Here is a 14,664-nt window from a genome sequence, read left to right as displayed (position 1 = left end):
TACTTGCTTGAATTTGGGAGGGGACTTGAACGCATTTGTTTCGGTCCTGGACCGTCCAGTCCAGTAACGTATTTCTGCTTTTTTAATTTGTTTACAGTTTTTATTTTATTTTTCATTGTTAAAGTTAATTTATTATTTCTTTTAACATTATTTAAAATGCTTTTTTCTTTTTCTATTTTTGTCTACGTGGCGCAGTTTGCACATAAACAAAAAAGTGAGACGCCTACACTAAATTTAACGGATTATTTGACAGAGTCGACGGAAATTAGCAAAGCATGACACAAAAATAAAGTTCAAAGAATAAAGTAAAACAAACTGGGTTTGGGGAGCCAATGTGAGATTTAGGGGAAAAATTAATAATTAAGCTTACAATAAATAAAAATAAAAATACAGTCGCTGATTCAAGACCCGTAAGAGACTGAGCTTAGTAAACACAAAGCGTACATGTCCAAGGGAGCATAGCCTTTGAGTTGAAAGAAATCAACAATCTACAAAGGATGAAACTTCAAACTGGCTAAAATCACTCCAAAAACAAGGGTTAACAAGGAACACAGTAGCAACTAATCAAACTTCAGAATAAGTGAAGTTACAAGCAACCAAGTAGAAGAATGTTTTTCCGACTTGGAAGCAATCCCACATAATACATGCTCAACTTCTTCATGATTGATAGGCGATCGTACCAAAACATAGACCATATAAAGGTTCTTTTCTTTTCCCCCCTGAACAAGTAAAAACTTGCTAAGTAATCCCAGTAAAAACACCATTTGCAGCAGTAAAAACAAGTAAACGAACGGCCCACTCTTATATTAAGAGTGTTTGCATAAGGCAGCCAAAAATAACCAGAGGGCAAGCATAGATGAAAAATGGATAATAAAACAAGGCTTTACCTGAATGCAATCTTTTACAGCAAGGTTCAACAAAACGACCTCCAACGATTTCCAACGGAACATCGAAGGGAGAATCTTAAGACTTAGGGACGGTAACATTTAGAATTTTCACATCTACTTGGGGCCTGTCTCCCCTGTCTGTCTTCACTTTCTCTATAGCCTGCCAACAAAAGAGTATCAGATGCTAGTCACACTGGGGAACGTCATATTAGCCATGAATGAGGAGTTAAGGTACAGAACGCTATCATCGTAATATTGACATATTCAATAAATATTTTCCAGGCATATTTTAAAAGAAAGACTGTACATACAGATGAAAAACACAGAAGTTAAAGCTCAACAATACCTGTACGACATCCATTCCCTTGATAACTCTGCCAAAAACTGTGTGTTTGTTGTCGAGCCAAGGAGTAGCCACCGTAGTGATAAAAAATTGTGATCCATTTGTGTTCTCTCCCGCATTTGCCATCGATACGGTGAAAGGCCTGTCATGTCGTAAACTGCAGGAACACAGACATTACATCAATGTATATTTCAGCCAAAGAATTATAATAACAAGAAAGCAGAAATTTTGACTTCATTACTATCTCATGTAATGCTATAATTCTGTCTATGAATATAGCTATAATTACCTTTTGTGAAACTCGTCTTCAAACTCCCTTCCCCAAATAGATTGCCCACCAGTACCATCTCCTAAAGGATCTCCTGTTTGTATCATGAAACCTTTGATCACTCGATGAAATATGAGGTTATCATAATAGCCATTCCGGCAGTGTGTTGTGAAGTTCTCCACAGTTTTAGGGCATTCCTCTGGATACAATTTCATGTGTATGTCACCCATCGTAGTATGCAAAATCTGGAAAAAATAATAATAAGAGGGGGGAAGGAAAAGTTAGGCACCTATGACAAACCAGAAAGCGTGAATTTATTCATTTTATACAAGGTTAAAAAAAACGGTGATTTTATATACTTTTTTACTTAAAATAATTGACAAAGATGGAAAACTCACATATCTAGAAAAGATAACAGGACACAAAATTGCCCTTCCACTAATAATTCAGGTATCTTGTTCATCTACTTAGTAATTACATTCTAGCTCAAAATAATAACATAAAATTGAACCATAACAAAAAGAAAACACATGTTGAAATGTACAACTAGAATTTCACCTTGATTTTTTTAAGTGGACAAAAATAATGCTCCTCTTTTGAAGAGGAAAGTTTTTCGAAATAAGTAATATGTAGTTTTCTTTTGAAATGCATAATGTGTACTTATTGAGAATGCATTCAATAACACTCCTTGCATTACTTATTTCGAAGAACTTTCCTCTTCAAAAGAGGAGCATTATTTTTGTCCACTTAAGAAAATCAAGGTGAAATTCTAGCTGTACATTTCAACATGCGTTTTCTTTAGTAGTAATAAGTAATGTGTAATGAGTCAAGAAATGCGTTTTCTAGTAGTAATAAGTAATGTGTCAATCTCAATAAGTAATGTGCAGTTTTGAAATGCATTGTTGATTCCTTATTGTATGTCTTAGAAAAGAATAAAACCAAATAAGTCTGATATTATCCTCTCTCCTTTTATTTTTCCTTCTTTTTCTAAATTGAGAATGACATCATGTCAAGAAACAGGGGGAAAATCAAATATGCATAGTAAAAAACATGCAAAACCCATCTTTCCACTTTTCTTTCTATCCTTTTACTCTCCCCTTCTCTTTATAATTTGAGGGCAACAGCATAGTAAGAAAACAAAACAAAAAGGACTTTACCAAGTTCTTTTCTTATGATTTCATTATGCAGTGTACCATTTTAATTTTAATTTTATAAATTTCACTAGATTATAAGAAACTCAAGCTTTATTCTTTACAAAATTAAGAAAAATGGATGAGAAAAGCATCACATCCAAGATACACAAGAGAAAGTAAACTCACCACATTGTCAGGAAGAGATGTTGTGACTGATTTGCCAATATCTGATGCAGCCAATAGTTCATCGGCAGGAGGCTTTTCATTGAATATATCTCTTCCCTTAGTTGCATCTTCAGGCTCCTCTGGTTCTCTCTGACTGATCAGAACTCAAAGAAGTCAGATTGGACCAATAAAAAAATGTAGAATCACAGTGAACCAACTCCATCGTATAAAGTAGTCAACTGTAAGGGTCATCTTGATATTACTGAGGTAAAATATCACATTAAAGAGCAAAATATGCATCCCACAGTAGCTACATAAACACATCAATCAAATGATCCTAAATCAAAACCCAATTTCTTCATTCTTCAGACTTCTACCATCATCATGATTTCTACCAAGCGCAAATCTAGGCTACAAAAATTCAGCCATGTAATAATGTGCGGACAATAATAACTTGGGCATCTGATCATCATCAGCCATGAAATAATATGCTAACAGCTAAATTGTTGAAGATTGTAAAAATACCACATCGGAAACTTGAAAAAATATAATATAATATATAAGTGTGTGGTTCCACTACTATTAACATTGAGGCCTTTTGCATAAATCCCCATACATGCCAGACTATACAGGTGATTAAGTTAGGGGCCATATCAGTGTTAGACCAATTAGTAGTGGGTCACTGGTCCATCACTCTGAAATCTTAACATAAATAAGCCAAAAATACATGCTTAAAAGAAAACACAAATCCCACACAAGTGTCCTGCTAGTTTTTGGAAGTATTTAGTACCTGAACAGATAGATTCTATGTTTCTTAAAAGCACAACATATGAGAGTGGGATCCGTCAAAGGCTCTTTGCTTTCATTCACATTTGCTGCAGCTGCGGGAATTTTTCTAACTTTTTTACTGCTTCTGTCACCTTGATATAAGGCAATTCTCAAAAACCTATCATTATTTTCCACTTTTCCAAGAATTCGGGCAACTTTATTAGTGTGTAAATTTACCACCTAGAAATTCGCAACAAAATCAAAAGGATGAATTAGTTTTTATTTTTAATTTTAAGACGAAGAAGAGGGAGGTGATGGGGGTGTAGTACAACCCAATTACATGACAGTATTACTTACTTTTATCCCAAGGAGAGTCGCATATATGAGAAAATTTGAGCTTTCATCAAAAACTGCATTTGGCTGTGGGGCAGATTCTGTTTTCTCAATTTCCTTCTCAACAGCCATTCTTCGCCCAAAGTCAATAGCTTCCAGTTGGTACAAAGGTACATCACTTCTTTGGAGATCTTGGGCCACCTAATCAGCACAAGATACTTGATCAATAACAGTGTCTAAAAGCCAAATTATTCTCAAAAACATGAAAAACTAAAATAATTATAAAAAACAATCAATGTAACAAATTGACATTACCTCAAGAGATTCATCATAGACTCGTCGCAATTTACCCGTGCTAAACCAAAATACACGTATCCTGCGATCAGGCGATGTAATTGAAAACTGCTTACCATCCGGGCTAACCTGAAGAGCCAAAAAAGTATTTTAACAAAAATGAAAGAAAACAATAGACAAGTTTAAGCTTTCTCTAATCATGCAAATAGAATGAGTTCATCATGAGAATTTAAAGCTTGAAGGAGTCAAATATCAACTTCTAGGCGTAAATGCTTATGAGATGGATTGCATATGGTACCTCAATAGAAGAAACAGTAGTTTTGCATTTCAAGAATTCGAAAAGACTGGTGTCACTTTTCACTCTAAACTTCACCCTGCACGCACCACATGAAAGCACTACAGTTACACATCCATGTCTATTAGGAAGTGGACAAATTAAATACCTGATAGTGATCCATTCAAGAATATAACTAATCAGATTGGTGTTATTTTTATGCTAATGAGACGAAAGAGAACAGAGCACAAAACCATGCAAGCAAAAAATAATCACCACCAATGTCCTGAACAGCAGCACATGTTGAATGTGCACAAGTAGTCTCTACTCTCTAAAAAGATGCGCTCAGTTATATTCGGCTATGATAAAAGTAATCAATAATTGGTAAATTTATCTGCTCTGACTGCAACCATAGGACTTTAGTGTTACCCAATTTTCTAACCAAACCAAGCTACACAGAAATTTCGAATGCTGCTGCCAAATATCATATGAACCTCCCTCGTATAGTTTTCCTTATAAAAGTTGATGTATTTCTACAGATTATCTATAACATGATGATAAAGGACAATTATTTTATTAACATGCCAAAGAGCACATACCCATCCTCTGGAAACTCAAGCGTAGCAGGACTCCAATACTCAATTATTCCCTGTTGATCAGCTGAAATCACTGTATCAAATACAGGATTATACCTCATAACTTTCACTGGGCCCAAGTGTATCTGAGGAATGGAATATAAAAAATAAAATTGGAGGTTCAACTTATTTAACCTACATATATATTTTTCTAATAAACAATAGAACTTTGCAGGAAAAAAAAGGCCCCTTCCAATGCTGCAACATACCTCTCTAGAGATTATAGGTTCATTTGTACCAGCTCGTGCATCAAAAATGTGTACAAATGACGAGTTTCTATCACTGATGGCAAGCCTGGCTTTGACATCCCCTTGTTTGTAGACCCAGTCAACAGCACCAGGAACAAAACGTGTTCGAATCATGACCATCATATCATAATTGACTACATCATATATCTTCACAGAGTGGTCATTTGAAATTGTACAGCAAAGCAAACCATCAACGCTAACCTGCATAGCTGAACAAGTCATGGTTGATGACTGCAATAACAGGATGATTTGACAACTATATAAAAAACACACAAACATATAGGTGTGCAAAATGGTAGGTTGCCTCGCCCAAACAAATAGGTGTTCAATAAACTGAATCAATACAAAACACCGAAATATCCTCACATATCAACACACACATGTTGAGATGTATCTCTTGTATATGCCATAAACATTAGGAACAACACGAAACATTTGCAAGTCCACAATATATGAAGAACTAAGCATTAGTTATGGACACACATTTTTCAATATCTTCAGGCCTCGTTTGGCGGCTCGACCTGGAATGGACTATTCAATTAAATTGGACTAACCTCCTGGCTGTGAACTTATACATCCTGGGAGTGGACTTATAAACTGGACAACAGTCCAACATATTGTGTCTTACAAGTCACATTTAGAGGGATGGGACTCATAAGGACTGGCTTGGACTCAATTCCAATACAGTCCAGGCCAAGCCACCAAACAAGGCCTCAGTGTCCAAAATTAGACACAACATCAAAAGTCATTTTATTTAGCCCAAAAACTATCAATGAAAAAGAAAATTGGATTCAGCAACCAAGGAATAAAAGGATGACCACTACTTTGCTACACTGTAGACTGTACATACAGAGCTTGTCTGTGTGACAACATATCCTCTATCTAGCAGGATTAGAAATAGATAAACCATACCTTATCAATTAAGAGAGCTAGCATTTCAGCAAACTTTGATTGATGCAACCTATTCATGTATTTAGGTATTATGTCTTTACGCAGAAAATTCAGAAATCCCAAGTTGCAGCCACAAACTACAACAGGAGATCTATATTCAACTTTTATGTGTTCCAATGAGTGCCAACATTCAGAATCAAGGCAGGAATCTATATGGAATTAAGATTCCACAGCATATGCATTCAGTTCTATAAGGACAAACTAGGTTTGATTCCATGTTCAGAATCATCCCATTTTGGATTTAGTACCAAAGCAGTAATCAATCTAAAAGTAAGATAGGGCATTGGTACAAATGTAGTAATGTAAGAAGGAAGAACTCACAGCTAGGCCTTCAATTGGACCCAGGTGGGACCTAAAATGCTTTGCAAACTCAATGCCAATAGCCTTTTTCTTCCAAAACTTCAAATGTCCTGGTGACAAAAGATGAAACAAGTGAGAAATAATGGAGTCACACTCATTTAAGCAAATTACGAACTGAAGACAACCAAAATTATCTGTATCAAAATGCCCTAGGAGTAATATGCGTCAAGTTTCCAGTGTGGGTAGTATTATAAACTAGATTGCATCTAGTTACAGGGAAATAAATATAAATTCAGATTGGAGCTTCACTGCAATACTATTCTTGTGGCAGAAGGAAACTTATATGCATCACACACTTAGGAAAGTCGGAGACTACATTCCTTGATACCTCAGCATTGCACTATTGACATAATATGCTAGCTATGCAAACCCTATCTGACTGAAATACACACTGCTTCTACAATGCATGACTTTCATTCCACTTTATAAATAAATTTTTTTTTAAATGACCTAATATAGATAGGAGTAGAAATAGGCTAAAGCATCTTCTTTCCCTTTCTTATAGAGACATATATATACTAGTAGAACATATGGAAAACTCCTTATAGTAGCCACATGCTCACCAATGTGAATGCGACCAGTAATGATGTTACTAGTATGGCTTGTATATACAACCGTAATAAATTGGAAACTATCCCAGAATATTAAAACCTTGGGAAAGCAAAGAACTTCCTGATAGAATCTCAACAAGCCATTCCAAAATTAACGTATGACACATAGCTATTAGCCAATTCATTATTTTAAACTATGCAACAAATGAAAAAGTAGCAAATAACATACACAATACAGAGGGCAGACTACGAAGTGATTTTAGGACTTGCAAAAACAATAAAGTTAGTATTATTACCATCAACACTTCCAGTTACAACAAATTCCGCCGAAGACACAGCAACATGTGTAACCACGTCACGGTGCATATAACTTTTCTCATACCTGTTTGTCACGCCAGAAAAATAAACATGAGTTTACAATCACTGAAATTCCAAATTTGAGTTTTAACAAAAGCTCTTGGCAGACACATCACTGTCAAGAATAGGTTTCAGCCTTTCGTTTCAACTCTTAGGTTCTTTTAAAGGAAAAGAAATACAGATAAAACATGGGATTTCTTAATTGACATGAGCTGAGTTTCTTAGGGTTTAGGGGGTTTAGGGATTGTATGGAGCCAAATCAAAGCACGTACATTTTCTAACCTATATGCTGAAACTAAAACATAATTTTCTATCTACAGTCACTGAAATTCCAAACTGAAACTACAATTTGGACCAAAAAAACAATCCATAAACTCATAGAGGACTAAAATCAACGCATACATTTGAGCAGAGGGAAGGGCGTCGAGGTAGGCATGCTCGAACTGGAGAGGCCGCTTGGGCCGAGAGCGAGGGGCTGGTCCCGGGCCCACCAGGGGCTCCTCCTCGCTCTCCGCTACGGCAGAGCTTACGTTGCCGCTCTGAGGCTCCACCGCGTCTGTTGCTACGTGCTTTCCGTTCTGGGGTTCCTCTACGTCTGTTGCTATGGTTTTTCCGTTCTCAGTTTCCCCCATGTTTGCTTGCTCCTAGGGTTTTTTGCTCGAGACGAAAGACTGCAATCACACTGAAACAGTGGAGCTTCAAGAGACGAAGCTTTGAATTGTTCGCGTGAAAATCAGGCTTTTCGTAATTGGCTCGAATCTGTGAAAAAGAAGAAAGCTTTCGAAATTGGCCGAACCGGGCGGCGAACCGGATTGTTTCCGGTTCGATGACTAGAGCACATATTCTATTGGGCCTGTAGTCTGGTTTAGCTAAAGAGTGGGCCTACCTTGTTTAATCCTTTAGTTCGTTGGAAGAATTGGGCCTTTTGGGCCTATACTATTTAGATTGCCACACCCAAAGCTATTTCTGCCCCTAAAAAGAAGCTTTGCTCTCTAACCTACATCGAAAAGCTTATCATAGTTCAGTCTTATGAGTAATTTTTACATACAACCGTTTATGTATAACTATGTGTCTTCGGTTTCCTCTCAAGTCATATCTTAACTCTATACTTTAGTCTTGATTCTCTTGAGTCTGTGAGAAGTCCCCTTTTACATATGAATCAAACCTAAAACCTCAGGTACAGAGGTAAATGCTCTTAATCACTTGAGTTACAAGTCTCTTCCTACTTCTTCTTCTTCTTCTTCTTTTTTTTTTCTTTTTTTTTTTTTTTTTGAAAACCAATTAATGTGATACTGACAAAGTCAAATTCCAAACTAAATTATTATTCTTTTAATGGTGTAAAAAAGGAGTACAGTTAAGATGTCATTTTCCAATCAAGTATTACATTTTTACTTTGATCACATCTCTCATCATATTTAGAAAAGAAAAAAAAAAGAATGTAGAAATTACTCATTGTGAAGAAATAAAAGATTATTGGTGAGGATTGAAACTTGGCAAGCAACCAAAAGAACATCATGTGAGGTTCTCTTAAGAAGAGGAGTGAAACAACAAAGGTAGCTCTCAACAAAACTTGCCGCCCAACCCTACCTTCTTCCTCCAAATGAAACACTGCACGTGGGAAGGGCATGGCCTCCACAAGCAAACACACAAATTCTTCAAATCAAGCCCTCCAATTTCACCATCCAACACATGCCCCAGCACTGAAACGCTCCAAATCCAATGGCTCCTCCGGCCACCGGGGGGCCTCTTGATCTTGTGGACAGCCAATGCCAGCCGTATATTTATTTAGCCTTCCAAAGTCAATATCATTTGTTTAAGTTCACATTGTCGGGATCCGAGGCTTCTTCCAACACTGAATAGGAAATATTCTGACTTTAGTACATGTCGGTTTGAAGAAGAGTTCTATTGAAAAAAAATTGCCAAACCACAACTAGTCACATAAATTAGGCTAAATTTTTGAATAGGGTTTATTAATTCATTTTTTCAATTATTGAGATAATAGCGATGAAAATGAAACTTTTGTTATTGAAAAAGACCTGTCCAATTGAAAACATATAATGCTAGAATGTTAGGGCAAGAAAACATTTCTCGCAATAATGTCAAATTTTGTATCAACGTGTTCTTAATTTAGTGATATTTCTCTTTCGGGTGTTAAAAATGTGCAAAGTTCAAATTCCTTGCTTACTCATGTTGATAAAAAAGAAAAGTGCAAAATTTTGTTTTTATTTTGTCAACATGCGAAATGAAAAGTCTTTTTGACGAGGGTTGAAGTGTGCAATATATATATCTCTCTTATTTATTTGTTTTGTGACTAATAATATTCCATTTTCTCAGGACAAGTTTGATCAGATACAACTCGTCTAGTAAATGGTGGGGGAATAAAGGGTGGAGGTGTACACCTCAACAATGCCCAATTAACCCCTTGAAAAAATGGGTGCCGCTTGACTGCCGATGCACCCATCAACGATCCCAGTCGCCTAGCCGGGTCCTTAACCAACAGTTGTGAGATGAGGTCCTTGGCCATGGGCGGCACGGCGGGCTCTTTCGGAAGTTCTAGGGCTCGAGCCACAATGTTAGCTAGGGTTAGCTCATTGTCCACACCCTTAAAGGGTGTCACGCCATAAAATAGCTCAAAAATAAATATACCTAATGTCCACCAGTCTACTGCACTGCCGTGGCCCTCACCGGACACAATCTCTGGGGCCAAGTACTCGTGGGTCCCAACAAATGACATGGACCGGACATCAATGGGCTCGGACACAAACTCGGGCCCATTTCGAAGGCCCTGCTTCTTCTTGCGCTTGCTTTTGGGGTGGAAACATGACACGGCAGGAACTATACAATTTGGAAGAATGCATGAAGATGAGGCAAATGGGGGTGGATCAAGTGAGTAGTCTTTCTGTGGTGCAGCAATTGGGGTGTTTTGGGTAGAGATAATCTGAGCCGTTGATGCAGAATCGTCGCATTTTAACGAGAGGTCAAAATCCGTAAGCATGATGTGACCGTCCGATCGAACTAACACGTTTTCGGGCTTTAGATCACGGTACACAATTCCCATCATGTGGAGGTACTCTAGAGCCACAATCACCTCTGATGCGTAGAACCTAATAAATCATGAGATAAAATAACTGTTAGTATGTTACTAATTAATTATGAACTCGCATGATTTGTTATATCATAATCCGTTGATTATGGAGCACTTAAAAAGACAAATTATAAGTATCCTATAATGGTTAATACTTGTTCATTGGGGAAAACTTAATGATTAATCCTAATTTATTTAATGAAAAAGTAATCAACTACATTATGATTGATTCCAAGATAATAAAAAATAAATGATATAAATAAATAAAGACTTTTGATATTCTAACAATATCATAAGGACGGATCTTTTTTTCCTTGAACTAACATATCATGGGATTTGGTATAGGACACACACAACCAACCACATAATCTCTATTGTAACCTATACTGTAGTCTGCCAACATTTTGTTCAGTTGTCTGCATTTAACTGGAATTTGGATTGGCAAAATGTTATTTGATATAAAATGGCAAGCAATGAAAGTTGAAACGTAGTGTCTTTTACACTAACACGCCCTGAAGTTTTTCGTGAAATTACACTAACACATCCTAACGGTTTTGTGAATACAATTTAAAACCTCAAAGTTTTTGTGATCACAACACACGCAAATGCAGATGATAGTCAAATGCATTTGCAACTATACCCAACTCAACTGCTGCATAGAATTGATGTTAACTGATTTGCATAATACATGTAAGTGGTTTTTGGTAGCATTTCCAAATTTGTCTAAACATATGAGAAATGAATCATCATTCAATTCCAAGGCACACAACAACTTTCTATATTCACATATATTCATCAAATAATTTCAAACCATACAAAATTTTTCTATCTGAGCACCAACTGACCCGACCCATACCCTTCCTATTTCATAAATGCCAAAGTCCCTAAGCACCAATGTGTGTGAGTAAATCCCCCTCCCCTTCGTACCTTTGACAAAATAAAAGATTAAAAAAAAAAGTCCACTGGCCCATTAAGACTCTTAATGTGATTGATTGGGAGCACTTTTGGAATGGGAAAAGATGAAGAGAAGCTCATCATTTTTCTTGGTAAGAAAATAGATAATAGAAGGGGGGAAAAGAAGGAAAAAAAAGGAGAGGAAATAACAATATTTCACCTTTCTTCCTTACCTTTATCTTTCACTTCCTAACATTATCAAAACACATGAAAGCAATTAATTGCAATGATGTTAAAGGGCATTTGCAACCATCACCTAATGCTGCATATAACTAATTGATGGTAAAAAGCAATTGCATAATGGTGATTGATGAGATTAGTACTTTTGTGCTTGTCTCCATGTGGTTTGTGTTCTTTCCAAATTTGTCTAAACATATCAGAAATACATCATCAACAATTGCAAGGCACACAACAACAACTTTCCATATTCACATATTCACATATTCATCAAGTAATTGCAAAGCATACAGAAATAATAATTCTATATTCACATTGCCTCACCTACTTTGTTTATGTATTATTTTCTTTGTAAAATGACACCTAGGAGTTGAACAACTTGGTTGCCCTTCCTATTTCCTAAATCCCAAAGTCCCCTGGCCCATGCTCTTAATTATATCATATGCTTTGGTTGGGAGTACTTTTTGAATATGGGCAAAAAGATGAAGAGAAGCTCAGCAATCCTTTCTTGAAGGAAAAGAAGCCAGAAATCCTGCAAGGAGTTAACTGAACCCAATAATTGAATTCAGATTTTCAGGGATCTGTTTGGTCCATGAAGGGAACAAAAGCTATCCCAGAGATCAACATGAAAGAGAAACATACACCCTCATTGTCATTGCTGCTATAAAGATTATATAAAAAATTTACTAAATCTCCCTCACTGACCTTTTGTCATAAAAACAACAAGCATGGCTTAAAATTATGGGTCAGTCTTTAGGTACTAAAGTGATTCTGATTTTAAAGTCAACGGTTGTTGCTCAACCAACTGCAACTGGGCACACACTACATCTAAGTCCCTTAATAGTGAGAAGAAGACATCAAGTTTAGACCATAACCAACATTAATCATTTCATATGATAGTTGGGCACCAGGTTATAGTGTCTTCAAACTTAAGGGCTTAAGGTTCATCAAAGTCTATTTGCAACTTTTATGATAAATTAATGACAAATAAAACACTATTCTACCAAATTATAGGGTCATCCTTAAATGTAAGGCCTTTTTATTGCTCAACTAACAGTAGTTATATATAATTTACCAACCAGTGGTTGATTGACCTTCCAAACTTATTATACTTAACATTCTACGCACTATTTAGCTGCGTTAGTGTACTATTGACACATTCTCGTAAATATAAAATAAGTATTCTACCACTAAAACTAAAATGTTTCCTTATTGCTACACGCTCGGTAGATGTAACATATTAATTTCAACTAAAAAAAAGGTGACATGTCAACGATACCTTGGACTCTGAGAGGAAAAAAGGAAAAGGATAAAAGAGGAAGATGCCTTGGACTTCAACTCACTGAGCTTTTGTACGTGCATGTAATTATTGGCCTTTCAAGCACATAAGATGTGTTTTCGACCACAAAAATAATAAATATTAAAAAATAAGCACAGAAGAGTCAAAATTTCATCAAAGCTTTTACCCCATAATGAGCCACTTGGCATCTCAGGGTGGAGCTACACTACCGTGCTTACGTGCACTCGGCCGCAGCCGAAAACTACCCAGCCCTCAAACAATAATCCAGTGTACGTCAAGCACGCTGTAAATCTTTGCTCACTCAAATCCAATCCCAAAATCTACCAAACAGCGGGTGAACGACAGTGGGCCCCACCAACCAACTGACAGGTATACCGAGAGTGCGGGCCCAGCGGGTCAGTAAAGCCTGAACCGTGCAAACGCATGGCATCAAACAAATCCCCTCCCTCCAATCAATTTTTATATTTTCGTTTTCAAACCAAGTGAAAAAAAAAATAAAATAAAATAACAAAATTTAAAAAGGGAAATAAACGATCGTTCATTAATGCAGTAAAGAAGAAAGAAGAAGAAGAGTCAGTGCTAACGTGCGCACCTGACGGCAGGGTCGGCGAAGCGCTTGAGCGGCTGGCGCTGGCGGAGCACGTGTAGGTCGCCGCCGGGGCAGAACTCGGTGAGTAGAAAAAGCCAGTTGGGCGCATCGATACTCGCGTAGAGCGTGGGCAAAAAAGGATGGTCCAGCATTTCCAATATTTCCCTCTCTGTCCTCGCCCGCCCTTCCTTGCTCCGACTGATCAGCTCCTTCTTGTCCATCACCTTCGCCGCAAATACGCCCCCGCCCTGGCCTTGGGGTCCACCGCCGGACTTCAACTCGGCTAAGTAGACGGAGCCGATGTCGCCGGAGCCGAGGCGGTCGGAGAATTTGAGGTCAGAGAGGGAGAGCTGCCGGGTCGGAGATTCGGATCGGATCTTGTGGATGGCGGACCAGAGAGGGTCCGAGGAGTTGGCGGGTCGGGGCTTGGAGACGAGGGACGGGGGGACTATGCGCGCCGAGGAGGAGGCGGAAGCCGTGAGCGTGGATTCAGAGGCGGAGCTCGTGCTGCGCTTGGTTTCAGTGGCGGTGTTGGTGGTTGTGGTGGAGGTGAAGCTCAGGCTCTGGAGGTCGTCGGCTAAGTCGTCGAGCCACGGCTCCATTGTAGAGAGACAGACAGACAGACAGAGAGTGGGAGGGGAGGAGTAAGAGAGGAGAGAGATTGTGGTGTGTCTGAGAGAGAGAGTGTGTGAGGGAGTGAGGAGGTTTTGAAGGGGATGGGGGCGAGGGGAGAGGTTGTTGTTGGGCTTGGGTTTGGGCCTTGTGGTGGGTTTGGGTTGTTTGGGATTTTGGGGGTTGAAGGTGGGCCTTGTTTGTGTGGACAATGCCTAATCTTTTTAGATTTTTATTATCCAATCATTGAAGACTTGGATGGTGGATTGATGCAATACAATAACAATACAAACCATAAAAGAACATTATGCTATTAAAAATTCATTTAATTTTTCACAAGGCAAAAATTATTGTAATAGAATAAATGAGACAGTTAAAAA

General features: G+C 37.8%; 2 protein-coding genes across 2 annotated transcripts; both read right to left on the bottom strand.

Annotated features, from left to right (window-relative positions):
• LOC18774228 (peptidyl-prolyl cis-trans isomerase CYP71) lies at positions 288–8,312 on the bottom strand. Its single transcript, XM_020566864.1, has 14 exons — positions 7,970–8,312; positions 7,507–7,592; positions 6,621–6,709; positions 5,310–5,549; positions 5,065–5,186; positions 4,490–4,565; positions 4,213–4,320; positions 3,922–4,098; positions 3,587–3,804; positions 2,818–2,950; positions 1,520–1,743; positions 1,234–1,387; positions 888–1,047; positions 288–719 (listed from the first exon to the last, which is right to left on the bottom strand). Exons 1-13 carry the CDS (start codon positions 8,197–8,199, stop codon positions 964–966), a joined length of 1,941 nt encoding a protein of 646 aa, XP_020422453.1. The 5' UTR covers positions 8,200–8,312; the 3' UTR covers positions 288–719; positions 888–963.
• LOC18774976 (serine/threonine-protein kinase D6PKL2) lies at positions 9,833–14,664 on the bottom strand. The gene is made up of 2 exons (XM_020567548.1): positions 13,676–14,664; positions 9,833–10,671 (listed from the first exon to the last, which is right to left on the bottom strand). The coding sequence occupies exons 1-2, from the start codon at positions 14,272–14,274 to the stop codon at positions 9,879–9,881; spliced, it is 1,392 nt and encodes a 463-aa protein (XP_020423137.1). The 5' UTR covers positions 14,275–14,664; the 3' UTR covers positions 9,833–9,878.

Source organism: Prunus persica, chromosome G6 (genome assembly GCF_000346465.2).
Source record: "Prunus persica cultivar Lovell chromosome G6, Prunus_persica_NCBIv2, whole genome shotgun sequence".
In the NCBI taxonomy this organism is placed as follows: domain Eukaryota; kingdom Viridiplantae; phylum Streptophyta; class Magnoliopsida; order Rosales; family Rosaceae; genus Prunus; species Prunus persica.
This window is presented reverse-complemented; position numbering and strand designations above follow the sequence as displayed.

Bases quoted from the DNA above. Each gene is read 5' to 3' on its own strand.
- LOC18774228 (XM_020566864.1), bottom strand. From the start codon at position 8,199: ATGGGGGAAACTGAGAACGGAAAAACCATAGCAACAGACGTAGAGGAA. The intron at 5,550-6,620 runs GTGAGTTCTTCC...TCAGCTATGCAG, and splicing joins GTCCAATTGAAGGCCTAGCT to GTTAGCGTTGATGGTTTGCT. The intron at 3,805-3,921 runs GTAAGTAATACT...GCGAATTTCTAG, and splicing joins CGACTCTCCTTGGGATAAAA to GTGGTAAATTTACACACTAA.
- LOC18774976 (XM_020567548.1), bottom strand. From the start codon at position 14,274: ATGGAGCCGTGGCTCGACGACTTAGCCGACGACCTCCAGAGCCTGAGC. The intron at 10,672-13,675 runs GTGCGCACGTTA...ATGATTTATTAG, and splicing joins TTCGCCGACCCTGCCGTCAG to GTTCTACGCATCAGAGGTGA.